The sequence below is a fragment of the Oncorhynchus gorbuscha genome, linkage group LG05 (genome assembly GCF_021184085.1).
Source record: "Oncorhynchus gorbuscha isolate QuinsamMale2020 ecotype Even-year linkage group LG05, OgorEven_v1.0, whole genome shotgun sequence".
NCBI lineage: Eukaryota > Metazoa > Chordata > Actinopteri > Salmoniformes > Salmonidae > Oncorhynchus > Oncorhynchus gorbuscha.
The window spans coordinates 83,907,644-83,927,623 of record NC_060177.1 but is presented as its reverse complement, the minus strand read 5'-3'; the positions used below and the strand labels follow the sequence as shown (position 1 = coordinate 83,927,623).

General features: G+C 43.6%; 1 protein-coding gene across 1 annotated transcript in view; it reads left to right on the top strand.

Annotated features, from left to right (window-relative positions):
• LOC124036586 (kinase suppressor of Ras 2-like) overlaps nt 1–19,980 on the top strand; it is a 113,856-nt gene that overhangs the window by 9,062 nt on the left and 84,814 nt on the right. The window contains 1 exon segment of the mRNA XM_046351339.1: nt 1,062–1,212. Within this exon segment, the coding sequence (XP_046207295.1) occupies nt 1,062–1,212 (151 nt within the window).

Genomic DNA, 19,980 nt, shown 5'->3' with positions numbered 1-19,980 from the left:
CATATCACAGTCAGTCACAGTAAGCAACACATTTATTAAAAATACAAATAATAATAAGTAGCTATCAGCAAAGTCAGTTCTAGTAAGAAAAGACAAGTGTGGAGCACGTTTCTGTCTTCCCTGCCCATATGATCTTTTATTTTATATACCGAACAAAAATATAAACACTACAATTTCAAAGATTTTACTGAGTTACATGTTATATGAGGAAATCAGTCAATTGAAATAAATTCATTAGGTCCTAATCTATGGATTTCACATGACTGGGAATAAAGGTATGTATCTGTTGGTCACAGAAACCTTTAAAAAAAATGGGCTTCAGGATCTCGTCACAGTATTTTCGTGCATTCAAATTGTTATCGATAACATGCAATTGTTTTCGTTGTCCGTAGCTTATGCCTGCCCATACCATAACTCCACCGCCACACCACCATGGGGCACTCTGTTCACAACGTTGACATCAGCAAACCGCTCACCCACACGACGACATACTCCAACTCCCAATTCCTGTGGTTTGTGGTTGTGAGGCCAACTGCAAAATGATCTTAAAGGACTTTGGAGGTGGTTTATGGTAGATAAATTAACATTCAATTCTCTGACAATAGCTCTGGTGGACATTGCCGCAGTCAGAATGCCAATTGCATGCTCCCTCAAAACTTGAGACATCTGTGGCATTGTGTTGTGTGACACTGATGTAAACTCATTTGTGCACAACATTTGAGAGAAATAAGATTTTTGTGCATATGGAACATTTCAGGGATCTTTTATTTCAGCTCATGAAACATGGGACCAACACTTTACATGTTGTGTTTATATTTTAGTTCAGTGTATAATCTAAAATACCTGATCTTATATCAGCATTCTCTGATACTCTTGGTAAATACAGGTCCAGGGGTATCAAACCTCATTTCTGTGTGTGTTAGTTTGGGCGCTTGTGTGTTAGCCTGGGTGCCAGTCTGTTTCTGCTCTCTAGCCAACTCCTGATGGAATCGTCATGACAATGAAGTAGGCAGAAGCACAAACAGATCTGGGACCAGGCTACTTGTCTGTGTGTTCTGTAGGAGATGGGTCCAGGCGAGGTGACTCTAGAGGGGCTGTTGGAGATGAGTGATGAGGAGGTGTGTGAGGCCATGGAGAAGTTTGGAGCCAACGACGAGGAGTGTGCCCGGCTCAATGCCTCTCTGACCTGCCTAAGGAGGGCCCACAAGTCAGGTAGGAACCCTACACACTTGGAGGAAAGGTAGACAGTGGGGGGGGGCAAGTCAGGTATTTATTTAACTTTCATTTAACGAGGCAAGTGTGTTAAGAACAAATTCTTATTTACAATGACGGCCTACCCCGCCAAACCCATGTGCCACCCTATGGGACCCCCAATCACAGCCGGATGTGATACAGCCTGGATTTGAATCAGGGACTGTAGTGACACCTCTTGCACTGCGACGCAGTGCCTTAGACCGCTGCACCACTCGGTAGGGCCCCTAACACATGCCGTCTCTGAGGAAGGGAGAGAAGGAGGGAAGAAGGGAGGGGAGAGAGGGGGAGGGCACTCTGGGACGTAACTGACTCCTCTAGGTTGTTATTGCCTGAGTTCATGGGGAGTTTTCAGTTAGTTTATACAGTAGCCTTGTATTACTATCGCGATCTCGCAAGCTTACATAAATACTCTGAGTGTACAAAATATTAGAAAAACCATCCTAATATTGAGTTGCACCCTCCTCAGAACAGCCTCAAGTCGTTGGGGGACGGACTACACAGTGTTGAAAGCGTTCCACAGGGATACTGGCCCATATTGACTCCAATGCTTCCCACAGTTGTGTCAAGAAGGCTGGATGTCCTTTGGGTGGTGGACCATTGTTGAAACACATGGGAAACTGTTGAGCGTGAGAAACCAAGCAGCGTTGCAGTTCTTGACACACTCAAATCGGTGCGCCTGGTCCCTACTACCAAACCCAGTTCAAAGGCACTTAAATCTGTTGTCTTGCCCATTCACCCTCTGAATGGCACACATACACAATACATGTCTCAATTGTCTCAAGGCTTAAAGGTCCTTCTTTAACCTGTCTCCTCCCCTTCATCTACACTGATTTATGGCAGGTAGCCGGCTGGTAGCCTAGTAGTTAGAGTGTAGGGGCGGCAGGTAGCCTAGTGGTTAGAGTGTAGGGACGGCAGGTAGCCTAGTAGTTAGAGTGTAGGGGCGGCAGGTAGCCTAGTGTTTAGAGTGTAGGGACGGCAGGTAGCCTAGTGGTTAGAGTGTAGGGACGGCAGGTAGCCTAGTGGTTAGAGTGTAGGGGCGGCAGGTAGCCTAGTGGTTAGAGTGTAGGGGCGGCAGGTAGCCTAGTGGTTAGAGTGTAGGGACGGCAGGTAGCCTAGTGGTTAGAGTGTAGGGACGGCAGGTAGCCTAGTGGTTAGAGTGTAGGGACGGCAGGTAGCCTAGTGGTTAGAGTGTAGGGACGGCACGTAGCCTAGTAGTTAGAGTGTAGGGACGGCAGGTAGCCTAGTGGTTAGAGTGTAGGGGTGGCAGGTAGCCTAGTAGTTAGAGTGTAGGGGTGGCAGGTAGCCTAGTGGTTAGAGTGTAGGGACGGCAGGTAGCCTAGTGGTTAGAGTGTAGGGGCGGCAGGTAGCCTAGTGGTTAGAGTGTAGGGGCGGCAGGTAGCCTAGTGGTTAGAGTGTAGGGACGGCAGGTAGCCTAGTGGTTAGAGTGTAGGGGCGGCAGGTAGCCTAGTGGTTAGAGTGTAGGGACGGCAGGTAGCCTAGTGGTTAGAGTGTAGGGGCGGCAGGTAGCCTAGTGGTTAGAGTGTAGGGGCGGCAGGTAGCCTAGTGGTTAGAGTGTAGGGGCGGCAGGTAGCCTAGTGGTTAGAGTGTAGGGACGGCAGGTAGCCTAGTGGTTAGAGTGTTGGGCCAGTAACCGAAAGGTTGCTAGATCAAATTCCTGAGTTGACTATTTAAAAATCTGTCGTTATGCCCCTGAACAAGGCAGTTAACCCATTGTTCCTAGGCCATCTTTGTAAATAAGAATTTTTTCTTAACTGACTAGCCTAGTTAAATCAAAATGTTGACATCAATTATGGATCATAGCTTTCACCTGAATTCCTAATGTTTTGTACACTCAGTGTGTTTCGCTACAAGCAAAACATATTTATTTAAGCTCACAATATCAGGACGGTAGTATGAGTTCTCCAGCCCTGTTCCTGGAGAGCAACCGTTCTACAGGTTCCTGATATCAGGATGGTAGTATTAGGTTATCTATACCTGAGCTCTCCAGCCCTGTTCCTGGAGAGCAACCATCCTATAAGCTCACAATATCAGGATGGTAGTATTAGGTTATCTATACCTGAGCTCTCCAGTCCTGTTCCTGTTGAGCAACCATCCTATAAGCTCACAATATCAGGATGGTAGTATTAGGTTATCTATACCTGAGCTCTCCAGTCCTGTTCCTGTAGAGCAACCATCCTATAAGCTCACAATATCAGGATGGTAGTATGAGGTTATCTATACCTGAGCTCTCCAGCCCTGTTCCTGTTGAGCAACCATCCTATAAGCTCACAATATCAGGATGGTAGTATGAGGTTATCTATACCTGAGCTCTCCAGCCCTGTTACTGGAGAGCAACCATCCTATAAGCTCACAATATCAGGATGGTAGTATGAGGTCTCCAGCCCTGTTACTGGAGAGCAACCATCCTATAAGCTCACAATATCAGGATGGTAGTATGAGGTCTCCAGCCCTGTTACTGGAGAGCAACCATCCTATAAGCTCACAATATCAGGATGGTAGTATGAGGTTATCTATACCTGAGCTCTCCAGCCCTGTTACTGGAGAGCAACCATCCTATAAGCTCACAATATCAGGATGGTAGTATGAGGTCTCCAGCCCTGTTCCTGGAGAGCAACCATCCTATAAGCTCACAATATCAGGATGGTAGTATGAGGTTATCTATACCTGAGCTCTCCAGCCCTGTTACTGGAGAGCAACCATCCTATAAGCTCACAATATCAGGATGGTAGTATGAGGTTATCTATACCTGAGGTCTCCAGCCCTGTTCCTGGAGAGCAACCATCCTATAAGCTCACAATATCAGGATGGTAGTATGAGGTTATCTATACCTGAGCTCTCCAGCCCTGTTCCTGGAGAGCAACCATCCTATAAGCTCACAATATCAGGATGGTAGTATGAGGTCTCCAGCCCTGTTCCTGGAGAGCAACCATCCTATAAGCTCACAATATCAGGATGGTAGTATGAGGTCTCCAGCCCTGTTCCTGGAGAGCAACCATCCTATAAGCTCACAATATCAGGATGGTAGTATGAGGTTATCTATACCTGAGCTCTCCAGCCCTGTTCCTGGAGAGCAACCATCCTATAAGCTCACAATATCAGGATGGTAGTATGAGGTCTCCAGCCCTGTTCCTGGAGAGCAACCATCCTATAAGCTCACAATATCAGGATGGTAGTATGAGGTTATCTATACCTGAGCTCTCCAGCCCTGTTCCTGTAGAGCAACCATCCTATAAGCTCACAATATCAGGATGGTAGTATGAGGTCTCCAGCCCTGTTCCTGGAGAGCAACCATCCTATAAGCTCACAATATCAGGATGGTAGTATGAGGTTATCTATACCTGAGCTCTCCAGCCCTGTTCCTGTAGAGCAACCATCCTATAAGCTCACAATATCAGGATGGTAGTATGAGGTCTCCAGCCCTGTTCCTGGAGAGCAACCATCCTATAATCTCACAATATCAGGATGGTAGTATGAGGTTATCTATACCTGAGCTCTCCAGCCCTGTTCCTGTAGAGCAACCATCCTATAAGCTCACAATATCAGGATGGTAGTATGAGGTCTCCAGCCCTGTTCCTGGAGAGCAACCATCCTATAAGCTCACAATATCAGGATGGTAGTATGAGGTTATCTATACCTGAGCTCTCCAGCCCTGTTACTGGAGAGCAACCATCCTATAAGCTCACAATATCAGGATGGTAGTATGAGGTTATCTATACCTGAGCTCTCCAGCCCTGTTCCTGGAGAGCAACCATCCTATAAGCTCACAATATCAGGATGGTAGTATGAGGTTATCTATACCTGAGCTCTCCAGTCCTGTTCCTGTTGAGCAACCATCCTATAGGTTTGAACTCCTACTCTAATCTTGTGCACTTAATTCTAATAATTAGCTGGTTGATAAACTGAATCAGCTAAGTTACAGGAGGGTAACTCTCCAGGAACAGGGTTGGAGAGAAAACCAACACAAGGGTAACTCTCCAGGAACAGGGTTGGAGAGAAAACCAACACAAGGGTAACTCTCCAGGAACAGGGTTGGAGAGAAAACCAACACAAGGGTAACTCTCCAGGAACAGAGTTGGAGAGAAAACCAACACAAGGGTAACTCTCCAGGAACAGGGTTGGAGAGAAAACCAACACAAGGGTAACTCTCCAGGAACAGGGTTGGAGAGAAAACCAACACAAGGGTAACTCTCCAGGAACAGGGTTGGAGAGAAAACCAACACAAGGGTAACTCTCCAGGAACAGAGTTGGGAAGAGAACCAACACAAGGGTAGCTCTCCAGGAACAGGGTTGGGGAGAGAACCAACACAAGGGTAGCTCTCCAGGAACAGGGTTGGGGAGAGAACCAACACAAGGGTAGCTCTCCAGGAACAGGGTTGGAGAGAAAACCAACACAAGGGTAGCTCTCCAGGAACAGGGTTGGGGAGAGAACCAACACAAGGGTAGCTCACCAGGAACAGGGTTGGGGAGAGAACCAACACAAGGGTAACTCTCCAGGAACAGGGTTGGGGATAGAACCAACACAAGGGTAGCTCTCCAGGAACAGGGTTGGAGGGCAGTGGTGGAAAAAGTACCCAAATGTCATACTTGAGTAAAAGAAAAGATACCTTAATAGAAAAGGACTCAAGTGAAAGTCACCCGGTAAAATACTACTTGAGTAAAAGTCTAAAATAATTTGGTTTTAAATATACTTAAGTATCAAAAGTAAATGTAATTGCTAAAATGTACTTAATTATCAAATGGAAAAGTACAAGTCTAAATAATAAAAAAATCCTTATAATATAATATAGTTTATTTTAAGCAAAGCAGATGGCCACATTTTCTATTTTTTTATTGTTATGGATAGCCAGAGGCTTGCTCCAACTCAGACATAATTTAAAAACAAAGCATGTGTTTAGTGAGTCAGCCAGATCAGAGGCAGTAGGGATGACAAAGGATGTTCTCTTGATGAGTGTGTGAAATAGACCATTTTCCTGTCCTGCTAAGCAAGTACTTTTGGGTGTCAGGGAAAATGTATTCATAAAAAGTACATAATTATCTTTAGGAATGTAGTGAAGTAAAATATGAATAGCAAAGTAAAGTACAGATACCCCCCAAAAACTACTTAAGTAGTACTTTCAAGTATTTTTGCCCAAGTACTTTACACCACCTGATCTGTACAGTTCATGAGGACCTTTCATGAACTGGTGAATGCTGCCATCTGTTGACCAGATTTAGCAGCACAGTATGAAGTCAATATAGCCTGGATACAAGTCTCAGAATGACACAATGAGGAATGAAGGGCTGGAGACACAATGCCTGGTGGGATTGAATCTGTTGACTCTGCTAGTCTATTCTGCTGTGTTAGTGGAAAAGCCTGCACACCTTAAGATCACTTCTGTTGGTCAATTGCACACAAATTCCAACTGAAATTTGACTTACGCTTTTAACCCAACCCCTCCAAAAGACACATGCAGGATTTGGCTGCAACACTGGGTGCGCAGGGAGCTGTTGTGGAGGGTTAAATGCCTTGCTCAAGGGCACAACGACAGGCAATGGCATCTTGAATTTGATAACAGCAACCTTTCAGGGAAATATCTAAGCGTTAAATGATCCATATTGAGTTATTAATTGCTCTTGCCATTATAGGATAAATGAAGCTCTCTGCCCTCGTATACTGTAACAGCCCCTTTTAGTACCCTTTACCTGTGACTGTGTTACATCCTCACAGTCGTCCCCTCGTTCCTCTCCATGGGTGCATCTCAAATGTCTCCTTGTCTCGTTTCCTTCATCTCCACTGATGACAATGGAAACCAAATGATTGTACGGCATTACAAGACATTACACCATTTTGCTTTCACCTGTCCACTGTTTTCAGATTAGTATAGATGAAGGAAGGATATGAGGAAAGGAAGGCATTGTGGATGATTGAGATGCACCCTCACAGCATACAGAGCATGCAGTCCGTTGGCATTTTGTCCAATAGGGGGCAGCACAGACCACATGTTTATTTTCAGAACTAAACAGACTAGTGTTGTAGTGTTGCTGGCTGAGCAGAAGGGGACAGTAGACCATCAAGGTTTGATGTGTGTGTCAACCCCTCGCACCCACACACACACATTCATTCATTCCCACCAGGTGTGTCTCTTAGATGAGTCACTGGGAATACTTTCTGTTATCAAGCCAAGTTGAGAAGAGTTGTATTGTCGGTGCAGTGTTCTCCTCATCACAGTCATAGTACACAGACCGGGAATATTTTTTCCTCCAAGTGAAAAGACAGCAGATGTTGCTTTAGGAAAATCTGGCCATGTACCAAACTGCTGTCAGATAACAAAATGTCCCATCAGTCCCAAAGTTCATCTTACGGTCACTTCCCTTCCCTGCTTTGATTCTACATACAGCTAACTCCAGTAATAATTATAATGAGGAACTTGTTCTCAACTGGCCTACCTGGTTAAATAAAGGCAAATAATAACAAATAAAATAATAATAATGGATTTATAAAGCTCCTTTCTACCAACTGAGCTACTCAAAGTGCTTTACATAGTAAGGTGAGGGGGGAACTCAAGCACCACCCACTTGGGTGATGCACGGCAACCATTTGCCAATTTGGAATGAAGGGATGATTAGGTGGCCATGATGGATTGGGGCCAGGTTGGGAATTTAGCCAGGACCCTGGGGTTAACACCCCTACTCTTGCGACAAGTGCCATGGAATCTGTAATGACCACAGAGAGTCAGGACACCCGTTTAACGTACCATCTGAAAGACAGCACCCTACTCAGAACAGTAGGCAGGTTCATTGCAGCCTGTGGGTTTTGAATAGGCTCTGGGCTGGGGTCAGATTGTGACTGGATACACACACACACACACACACACACACACACACACACACACACACACACACACACACACACACACACACACACACACACACACACACACACACACACACACACACACACACACACACACACACACACACACACACACACACACACACACACACACACACACACACACACACACACACACACACACACACACACTGGTCTGGCCTGTGTGTCTGTACCTAAGGCCTGATTAGATTGTAACCAGTAGCTGATTGGCTGCTGAGCTCCAACTTCCTCCAACGGAGACAGCCCAGGGATTGGACACCCATACAGAGTCCAGTTGGGTGTGTGTGTGCGTGTCCTTGTGTTCGTGTGTGTGCCTAGTTGTAGTCGTTCCAACCAAGCCTAATAGATCACACACACACATACACATAGACTAGGCCTGTACATCAGTGGCGGTTGGTGCCGTTTAAGATGAGGGAGGACAAATGTATTTTTTTGTGAGCACTGCTTTATTCCTATTACAGCATATTGGATGACTGTCATTCATATTCCATTCAACCAGCTCAATGTAACATCAATGGGTTCAGGCTACTACATCATACTAACATTTTCCTCATACCCATCGGGAGGTTGCTAGAACCTAGCCTACGAATTAAAGTTAACAATGCAGGTGCAGACATGTCGAGAGAAAAATGAGAGTAATCAAGGTGACAGACATTGACACATTCAATACCGCCTTGCACACTCTTGCCTGCATCTAGCTGATCTAGGGTGTAAACATTAGTCCAACAGTTACAAACATAAGTTTATATTTCTACAAATTAAGGTATGTTTATCCCCGTTTAGTTTGCTTCCATTTAAGAAACATTTTTCAACAGAATAGGCAAAATGAATACACCCCTAATCACACGCAAAACACAGTTCACTCTCACAGCAGCCACATACAAACAGCATTGTCCCTTTGATCGTTGTATAATTCCTTCTCGCATCTACGCACTCTCCTCTTCTCACCTTTTCCCTTCGCTTGTGGACTTTAGTGCACAACATATCAGCTGTCTGTGACCAGGCGAAAAAAACTTTCCAAGCCAAACCTTCATATCATAACCGCTAACCTCTACACACAACCTACATTGTTGTCACCATATTAGCTAACGTCATAGTCAACATACCTACTAGAACTAACGCGTTAGTAAATCTGCTACAATCATGCTTTACAGTGTAGTCAGCATGCAGTTTAGCAGTTACACCGGTGGGCCCTGGTGGCAATAAATTATTAAAACCTTATCTTGACTTGGAAGAGTTCCAGTGTTGGATAGACATAGCCAGCTAGCTAACATATCATCCCTCTCTGTTTGAGCCAGGTGTTTGAGTAGGCTAAACTAGCTAGCTAAGAAAGTGAAAACAAATAAGAATCAACTACTCATCACATTTTATCCACTGCAGTGCTAGCTAGCTGTAGCTTATGCTTTCAGTACTAGATTTATTCTCTGATCCTTTGATTTGGTGGACAACATGTCAGTTCATGCTGCAAGAGCTCTGATAGTTTGGAGGACGTCCTCCGGAAGTTGTCATGATTACTGTGTAAGTCTATGGAAGGGGGTGAGAACCATGATCCTCCTAGGTTTTGTATTGAAGTCACTGTACCCAGAGGAGGACGGAAGCTAGCTCTCCTCCAGCTACTGTAGACATTCATTGCATAACAGTGTGTTTTAATCAATTATTTGGTGAAGTGAATATATTTAGTGTAGTTTTCTCTGAAAATAATAACTTTTTTAATGTTTCAGTATTTTTATTTTTATGGAATTCACTGAGGAGGATGGTCCTCCTCTGAGGAGCCTCCACTGCTGTACATAAAACAGACCAAAGCCAGCCCAATTCAGCCCAATTATAAATGATATAGCCATGCATAACATGGATAGCTAAGAGTTGTAACTCTGTATTGTACAGACAGATACAGATATAGTTACAGATACAGTTACTGTTCTCCTTAGTCATCCTGCTTCTCACGGTCAGCAAGGGTGTTGGACACACACACACACACACACACACACACACACACACACACACACACACACACACACACACACACACACACACACACACACACACACACACACACACACACACACACACACACACACACACACACACACACACACACACACACACACTCTCTCTCTCTCTCTCTCTCTCTAATGTACTCTTTTCATACGGGGGGCCGGCGAGAGGTGTGAATGTAACGGGAACACCACACACTGCGCGACTGCTATTAGGGCCTCTCATACTCAGAGCGAAAGGGAGAGAAAGGCATATTTTGTCTCCCAGGTCACATCTCAAATGGCAACCTATTCCATTTATAGTTCACTTCTTTTGATAAGGGCCCATAAGGCCCTGGTCAAAAGTAGTGCCTTATATAGGGAATAGGTTGCCATTTGGTACGCAGTCTCATACCCAGTCTCAGCCTCATCTTCAGGCCCCAGCCTCAGACTCATCCCCAGCCTTCAGACTCCTCCCCAGCCTCAGTCCTAGCCTCAACCCCAGCCTCAGGCTCATCCCCATCCTCAGCCTTCATTCTCATCCCCAGCCTCCACACTCCCCCCAAGTCACCAGCCTCAGTCCCCATCCTCAGCCTCCAGCCCCAACCTCATTCCCATTCTCCAGCCCCATCCCCAGGCTCCAGCATCCTCCTCAGCCTCCATCCCCAGCCTCCAGCCCCAGTCTTCAGCTTTATCCCTAGCTTCCAGCTTCATCTCCAGCTTCATCCCCAGCTTCCATCCCCATCCCCATTCTCCAGCCCCATCCCCAGTCTCCAGCACCCTCCTCAGCCTCCATCCCCAGCCTCCAGCCTCCAGCCTCCAGCCCCAGTCCCAGACTCATGCCCAGCCTTCAGACTCAGTCCTTTCTTTAAACCTTAAGAGAGAAAATGACCACCACTACACTCTGACGCTCAGCCCCCACTTTGAAATATGACGTTTTTGAATTCTCTGAGAGGAATGGGTCCGTGGGGAAGATTCTTCATGGCCCTCTATGGAGGCCTGTCTTCGTAACTCCTACGCACATCATGAATATGCAGAATATTCACATGAAAAAGTTTGAATTGTCACAGTATTTTGTAATGACTCTTAAAGCCATTGCAGACTTAGTTGCACTTCTGTTATTTGAGAAGCCAGTGACTAATATAAACTTGGTTGTGTACAGGATTTGTAACCTCACTTGGACTCTTCAGCTTGAAGTGTCTCCACCCACGCAGTAGAATTGCTAGCTTTTTGGTGGCATAGCTGGCTAAGACATTGTGGTGTGTTAGCGAGACAGAGGTCCCCAGTTACAGTCTCTGTTACAGTCTCTGTTACAGTCTCTGTTACAGTCTCTGTGTAAGCTGGTGACGGAGGAATAGATACGGTTACTCAGGTATGGCTGCATCCTTCACAGTTGCATCCATAACAACACTTTTGAGGTTCAATAGAAAAACATAACGTGCGACATGTTATTGTATATTGAGGAGTGAGATATGTTATTGTATATTGAGGAGTGAGACATGTTATTGTATATTGAGGAGTGAGACATGTTATTGTATATTGAGGAGTGAGACATGTAATTGTATATTGAGGAGTGAGACATGTGATTGTATATTGAGGAGTGAGACATGTAATTGTATATTGAGGAGTGAGACATGTAATTGTATATTGAGGAGTGAGACATGTTATTGTATATTGAGGAGTGAGATATGTTATTGTATATTGAGGAGTGAGACATGTAATTGTATATTGAGGAGTGAGACATGTGATTGTATATTGAGGAGTGAGACATGTAATTGTATATTGAGGAGTGAGACATGTGATTGTATATTGAGGAGTGAGACATGTAATTGTATATTGAGGAGTGAGACATGTAATTGTATATTGAGGAGTGAGACATGTAATTGTATATTGAGGAGTGAGACATGTGGTTGTATATTGAGGAGTGAGACATGTAATTGTATATTGAGGAGTGAGACATGTAATTGTATATTGAGGAGTGAGACATGTTATTGTATATTGAGGAGTGAGACATGTAATTGTATATTGAGGAGTGAGACATGTTATTGTATATTGAGGAGTGAGACATGTAATTGTATATTGAGAAGTGAGACATGTAATTGTATATTGAGGAGTGAGACATGTGATTGTATATTGAGGAGTGAGACATGTAATTGTATATTGAGGAGTGAGACATGTAATTGTATATTGAGGAGTGAGACATGTGATTGTATATTGAGGAGTGAGACATGTAATTGTATATTGAGGAGTGAGACATGTTATTGTATATTGAGGAGTGAGACATGTTATTGTATATTGAGGAGTGAGACATGTAATTGTATATTGAGGAGTGAGACATGTTATTGTATATTGAGGAGTGAGACATGTAATTGTATATTGAGGAGTGAGACATGTGATTGTATATTGAGGAGTGAGACATGTAATTGTATATTGAGGAGTGAGACATGTAATTGTATATTGAGGAGTGAGACATGTTATTGTATATTGAGGAGTGAGACATGTGATTGTATATTGAGGAGTGAGATATGTAATTGTAGATTGAGGAGTGAGACGTGATTGTATATTGAGAAGTGAGACATGTAAATGTATATTGAGGAGTGAGACATGTAATTGTATATTGAGGAGTGAGACGTGATTGTATATTGAGAAGTGAGACATGTAAATGTATATTGAGGAGTGAGACATGTAAATGTATATTGAGGAGTGAGATATGTAATTCACTTGCAGTAAATGAGAATTTCAGCTATTAAGAACACTTTCATTTAAAGTGTATATTAGAATAGTTTATTGCGTTATAATAACAAATACAAGGTGATTGTGGCTTTCACACAGGTCTTGGTTCGTATTTCAACTCACAAGTTGCTTCAGCGTTGAGTCATATTATTTAAGTTAGGATCTTGTCAGTTAGTCCCTCTGTGTTGCTCCAATGTACACACATTATATACCCAGCATGCCCCTCTTCAGCAGCCCACACACACTCAACACATGCATGCATACAAGCGTGCATGCACACACTCACTGTAAACCAAACATCCTGCCTTGTCCTTACTAATAGTGTTCATCTAGCCTTAACGCTGAGAGCTAAGTGTTCATGAGAGAGACAAGTCGTGCCCGGAATTCTCAGACTCAGTATACATCCTCACTCATCTTTTCATCATTAAAAAGACTGGCCCAGCGCCTGCCCTGCCTTAAGACTGCAGTGCTTACACTCACAACTAATTGGCTTCAAATGCCATCTGTGAGTATAGAAAGAAGAGGAGATGAGGAGAGGACAAGAGAGGAGGACAAGAGAGGAGGAGAAGAGAGGAGAGGACAAGAGAGGAGGAGAAGAGAGGAGAGGACAAGAGAGGAGGAGAAGAGAGGAGAGGACAAGAGAGAGGAGGAGAAGAGAGGAGAGGACAAGAGAGGAGGAGAAGAGAGGAGAGGAGGAGAGGACAAGAGAGGAGAGGACAAGAGAGAAGAGGAGGAGAGGACAAGAGTGGAGAGGACAAGAGAGGAGAGGAGGAGAGGAGAAGAGAGGAGAGGACAAGAGAGGAGGAGAAGAGAGGAGAGGACAAGAGAGGAGAGGACAAGAGAGGAGGAGAAGAGAGGAGAGGACAAGAGAGGAGGAGAAGAGAGGAGAGGACAAGAGAGGAGAGGAGGAGAGGACAAGAGAGGAGAGGACAAGAGAGAAGAGGAGGAGAGGACAAGAGTGGAGAGGACAAGAGAGGAGAGGAGGAGAGGACAAGAGAGGAGAGGAGAAGAGAGGAGAGGACAAGAGATGAGGAGAAGAGAGGAGAGGACAAGAGAGGAGGAGAAGAGAGGAGAGGACAAGAGAGGGGAGAAGAGAGGAGAGGAGGAGAGGACAAGAGAGGAGAGGACAAGAGAGAAGAGGAGGAGAGGACAAGAGTGGAGAGGACAAGAGAGGAGGAGAAGAGAGGAGAGGAGGAGAGGACAAGAGAGGAGAGGAGAGGAGGAGAGGACAAGAGAGGAGAGGAGGAGAGGACAAGAGAGGAGAGGACAAGAGAGGAGAGGAGGAGAGGACAAGAGAGGAGAGGAGGAGAGGACGAGAGAGGAGAGGACAAGAGAGGAGGAGAAGAGAGGAGAGGAGGAGAGGACAAGAGAGGAGAGGAGGAGAGGACAAGAGAGGAGGAGAAGAGAGGAGAGGACACGAGAGGAGGAGAAGAGAGGAGGAGAAGAGAGGAGAGGACAAGAGAGGAGGAGAAGAGAGGAGAGGAGGAGAGGACAAGAGAGGAGAGGACAAGAGAGAAGAGGAGGAGAGGACAAGAGTGGAGAGGACAAGAGAGGAGGAGAAGAGAGGAGAGGAGGAGAGGACAAGAGAGGAGAGGACAAGAGAGAAGAGGAGGAGAGGACAAGAGTGGAGAGGACAAGAGAGGAGAGGACAAGAGAGGAGGAGAAGAGAGGAGAGGAGGAGAGGACAAGAGAGGAGAGGAGAGGAGGAGAGGACAAGAGAGGAGGAGAAGAGAGGAGGAGAAGAGAGGAGAGAACAAGAGAGGAGGAGAAGAGAGGAGGAGAAGAGAGGAGAGAACAAGAGAGGAGAGGACAAGAGAGGAGAGGACAAGAGAGGAGGGAATCAAGAGAGAAGAGGAGGAGAGGACAAGAGAGGAGAGGAAAAGAAGAGAAGAGATGCGAGGACATGAAAGGAGAGGAGGAGAGGACAAGATGAGAGGAGGAGAGAGGATAGGCGGAGATGATGAGAGAGGAGAAGAGGACAAGAGAGGAGAGGAGGAGAGGGCAAGAGAGGAGTATGGGAGAGGAGAGGGCAAAAGAGGAGATGAGTATGGGAGAGAAGAGGAGAAGAGAAAAGGAGGACAGGCCATGAGAGGAGGAGAGAAGAGAGGAGAGGAGGGGAGAGAACAGGAGAGGAAGCTTTTCTAGCTACTACTGATTCTGTAAGAACCACCATCGTCCACCTTCATCCCATTCAAAGGATTAAATAAAACATGAATCCTTCTGGAGCAGCATATGGCATCCTTTCACAAAGGGTGTTTCCCAAATTGTATCCTATTCACTATTTAGTGCACTACTTTTGACCAGAGCCCTATGAGGATAGAATCCCAGTGACCTTTCTCTGCCATTTACCACACAACAGCACAAGCCTGGTCCTAACTAGTCAAATTAGTATGATGTTAACCGCCTATTCTCACAGAACTCTACCTATATGTAAATATCTCCTATTAACAATGAGTATGTGTAATGTGTTGGCCATATTACCATAAATCATCATGTTGAATAATCACTCCTTCATGTCCTCTGACTGGTGTGGTGTATTGTGAATCACTGTGGAGATACTGTAGGATACTATACTGTACAGGACCTCTGCTGCTGTTGGCCAAGTGACAGCACAGAGAACAATGCAAAGAGATCCTATTAAATTACTTTCCCTGACCAACATGGCTGAGCTTTCATACCATCATCAGAACAATCATGTCCATTATACTATTATAATTCCTAATTCTATGGAACAATGGCTGTACATAATTGATTGATTTGATTGATCTGTACATAAATAATTGATTGGATTTATATAGCACTTTTCTAGACACCCAAATCAGTTTACATAGTAAGGGGGAAGCTCACCTCATCCATCACCAAGTCACTCTACAGACAGTCACTCTACAGACAGTCACTCTATAGACAGTCACTCTACAGACAGTCACTCTACAGACAGTCACTCTATAGACAGTCACTCTACAGACAGTCACTCTACAGACAGTCACTCTACAGACAGTCACTCTATAGACAGTCACTCTAAAGAGAGGTGGAACCAAATAACTAATGAATAGGCTTTGGAACGCTCCATAGAATAAGAATGACACTCCATAGAATGAGACTCCATAGAATGAGAGTTACACTCCATAGAATGAGACTCCATAGAATGAGACTCCATAGAATGAGAGCTATACTCTATAGAATGAGAGTTACACTCCATAGAATGAGACTCCATAGAATGAGAGTTATACTCCATAGAATAAGAATGACACTCCATAGAATGAGACTGCATAGAATGAGAGTTATACTCCATAGAATGAGAGTTATACTCCATAGAATGAGAGTTATACTCCATAGAATGAGAGTTATACTCCATAGAATGAGAGTTATACTCCATAGAATGAGAGTTATACTCCGTAGAATGAGAGTTATACTCCATAGAATGAGAGTTATACTCCATAGAATGAGAATTACATTCCATAGAATGAGAGTTATACTCCATAGAATGAGAGTTATACTGCATAGAAGAGAATGACACTCCATAGAATGAGACTCCATAGAATGAGACTCCATAGAATGAGAGTTAAACTCCATAGAATGAGAATTACACTCCATAGAATTAAAGTTACACTCCATAGAATGAGATTTACACTCCATAGAATGAGAGTTATACTCCATAGAATTAGAATGACACTCCATAGAATGAGAATGAGACTCCATAGAATGAGATTTACACTCCATAGAATGAGAGTTATACTCCATATAATGAGAGTTACACTCCATAGAATGAGATTTACACTCCATATAATGAGAGTTATACTCCATAGAATGAGAATTACACTCCATAGAATGAGAGTTACACTCCATATAATGAGAGTTATACTCCATAGAATGAGAGTTACACTCCATAGAATGAGATTTACACTCCATAGAATGAGAGTTATACTCCATAGAATGAGAGTTATACTCCATAGAATGAGAGTTACACTCCATAGAATGAGATTTACACTCCATAGAATGAGAGTTATACTCCATAGAATGAGAGTTACACTCCATAGAATGAGATTTACACTCCATAGAATGAGAGTTATACTCCATAGAATGAGAGTTACACTCCATAGAATGAGAGTTATACTCCATAGAATGAGAATTACACTCCATAGAATGAGAGTTATACTCCATAGAATGAGAGTTATACTCCATAGAATGAGAGTTACACTCCATAGAATGAGAGTTATACTGCATAGAATGAGAGTTATACTGCATAGAATGAGAGTTATACTGCATAGAATGAGAGTTATACTCCATAGAATGAGAGTTATACTGCATAGAATGAGAGTTATACTGCATAGAATGAGAGTTATACTGCATAGAATGAGAGTTATACTCCATAGAATGAGAGTTATACTCCATAGAATGAGAGTTATACTCCATAGAATGAGAGTTATACTCCATAGAATGAGAGTTATACTCCATAGAATGAGAGTTATACTCCATAGAATGAGAGTTATACTCCGTAGAATGAGAGTTATACTCCATAGAATGAGAGTTATACTCCATAGAATGAGAGTTATACTCCATAGAATGAGAATTACACTCCATAGAATGAGAGTTATACTCCATAGAAGAGAATGACACTCCATAGAATGAGAGTTACACTCCATAGAATGAGACTCCATAGAATGAGAGTTACACTCCATAGAATGAGAATTACACTCCATAGAATGAGACTCCATAGAATGAGAGTTAAACTCCATAGAATGAGAATTACACTCCATAAAATTAGAATGACTCCATAGAATGAGAGTTATACTCCATAAAATTAGAATGACACTCCATAGAATGAGAATGAGACTCCATAGAATGAGATTTACACTCCATAGAATGAGAATTATACTCCATAGAATGAGAGTTACACTCCATAGAATGAGAGTTATACTCCATAGAATGAGAGTTACACTCCATAGAATGAGATTTACACTCCATAGAATGAGAGTTATACTCCATAGAATGAGAGTTATACTCCATAGAATGAGAATTACACCCCATAGAATGAGAGTTACACTCCATAGAATGAGAGTTATACTCCATAGAATGAGAGTTACACTCCATAGAATGAGAATTAAACTCCATAGAATGAGAGTTATACTCCATAGAATGAGAATTACACCCCATAGAATGAGAGTTATACTCCATTGAATGAGAATTACACTCCATAGAATGAGAAGAAAAAAGGTTTTGTCTTTTTGTTGTGAGGTCACATGAAGTAACTGCAGTTAATTTATTTATGTTTTGTTTTAACCAGGCAAGTCAGTTAAAAACAAATTATTATTTACAATGACAGCCTACAGTGGGTTAACGGCCTTGTTCTGGGGCAGAACAGATTATTATTTACAATGACGGCCTACAGTGGGTTAACGGCCTTGTTCTGGGGCAGAACAGATTATTATTTACAATGACGGCCTACAGTGGGTTAACGGCCTTGTTCTGGGGCAGAACAGATTTTTTACCTTGTCAGTTCTGGGATTTGATCCAGAAACCTTTCGGTTACTGGCCCAACACTCGGCCACCTGCCGCCCCTAGGAAGCTCTGTTAATATTTTAATAAAGCAGTTGCTAAGAAACTAGTATGGTTGGTAAATTGAGCCGTTACAGAGCCAAACATTTTTATGTATCTGGTTAGACTTCATTCTTTCTCTATATCCCTTCCCCTCTCTAGCCCTGACAACAGTATTACAGAAACCATTTCAAATGATCTTTTACTAAAAGACTCCAAGGAAATGGATACCCTAATATACTCTAGAGAGGGATTATTCCTACTGTTCATTAGTTACATGGATGTTTGCAGACAATATTGGATTATTCAGGTCCTGTGTGTAATTTATGCCTGGGCTGTAATTTGATCGGTATCACATGCTTTGTGTGTGTGTGTGTGTGTGTGTGTGTGTGTGTGTGTGTGTGTGTGTGTGTGTGTGTGTGTGTGTGTGTGTGTGTGTGTGTGTGTGTGTGTGTGTGTGTGTGTGTGTGTGTGTGTGTGTGTGTGTGTGTGTGTGTGTGTGTGTGTGTGTGTGTGTCTCTCGTCATCATCTATATTAACAGAGCTAATGCCAGTTTATTGGTATCCACAGGTGAAGAAGGCTCTTTGATGATTTCGAAACATTTCAAGTGAGGAGATGCCAAACGTTTTAATATCCAGTGTCTTGTTTGCCATACGTTTTAATATCCAGTGTCTTGTTTGCCATACGTTTTAATATCCAGTGTCTTGTTTGCCATACGTTTTTGCTGATGAAGGATGCTTGAGGGTGGGTTATCCTCCCCTTCTATTCCTTTCTGAGCAGTTAAGGATCCTGGTCCTGTCTGAGGAGTTTGGTGCACTGTGCAGCACACTTCAAATCTGTTTCAGAAACCCATCAGTGTGTGTTTGTGTGTGTGTGTGTGTCTGTGTGTGTGTGTGTGTGCGTGTGTGTGTGTGTGTGGCCTTGTGTAAGTGTGTGTGTTTAAAGTACGGGAAGGAGGCTGGTCCGCCTCCAGGAGAAAGGAGAGCAGTGAGGTCTGTCTCCACCCCAGGACCCTTGTACTATAGAACCCCGTATACAGATCTCCTCCATCATCACAAGTCTCTCTCAACTCAGTGGTTAACTCATTTGGCCCTGCTTATGCGTTAAGTTGATTAATATGCAACACCATGAGTACCTCATGTATGTTGAGACACCACTGATAGTGGTTGTGTGTAGGAGATCCATGCAAGCAGACAGTCTGTCAACTGTAGCCTATATGATCTGATAGGAAGCTTTCCATTATTGTTATATGTTGTTTATCTGAAGAACAGAGCATGACGTATACCATGAAACTAGAATGACTAACTCTTTGACGTCACCCGCAGTTATTGAGGGATGTAATTTGACAACCAACCCATCTGCCATTGGACACATCCCAGAGGACTCCTCTAGTGTACATAAACTGTACTCTCATGTCCCCAGGACATTGTCTGTCACTCGCTGTGTATGTGTGTGTGTGTACTGTCCCGGGGAGTGTCTCAGTCAGACACAGAGGGAATATGTATGTGATGTCGTCCTGAAGAGATACTTTGACCCCTGACCTCATACGAGAGGCCTTAAGACACTCAGTCGCTCACTCGTGTTAATGC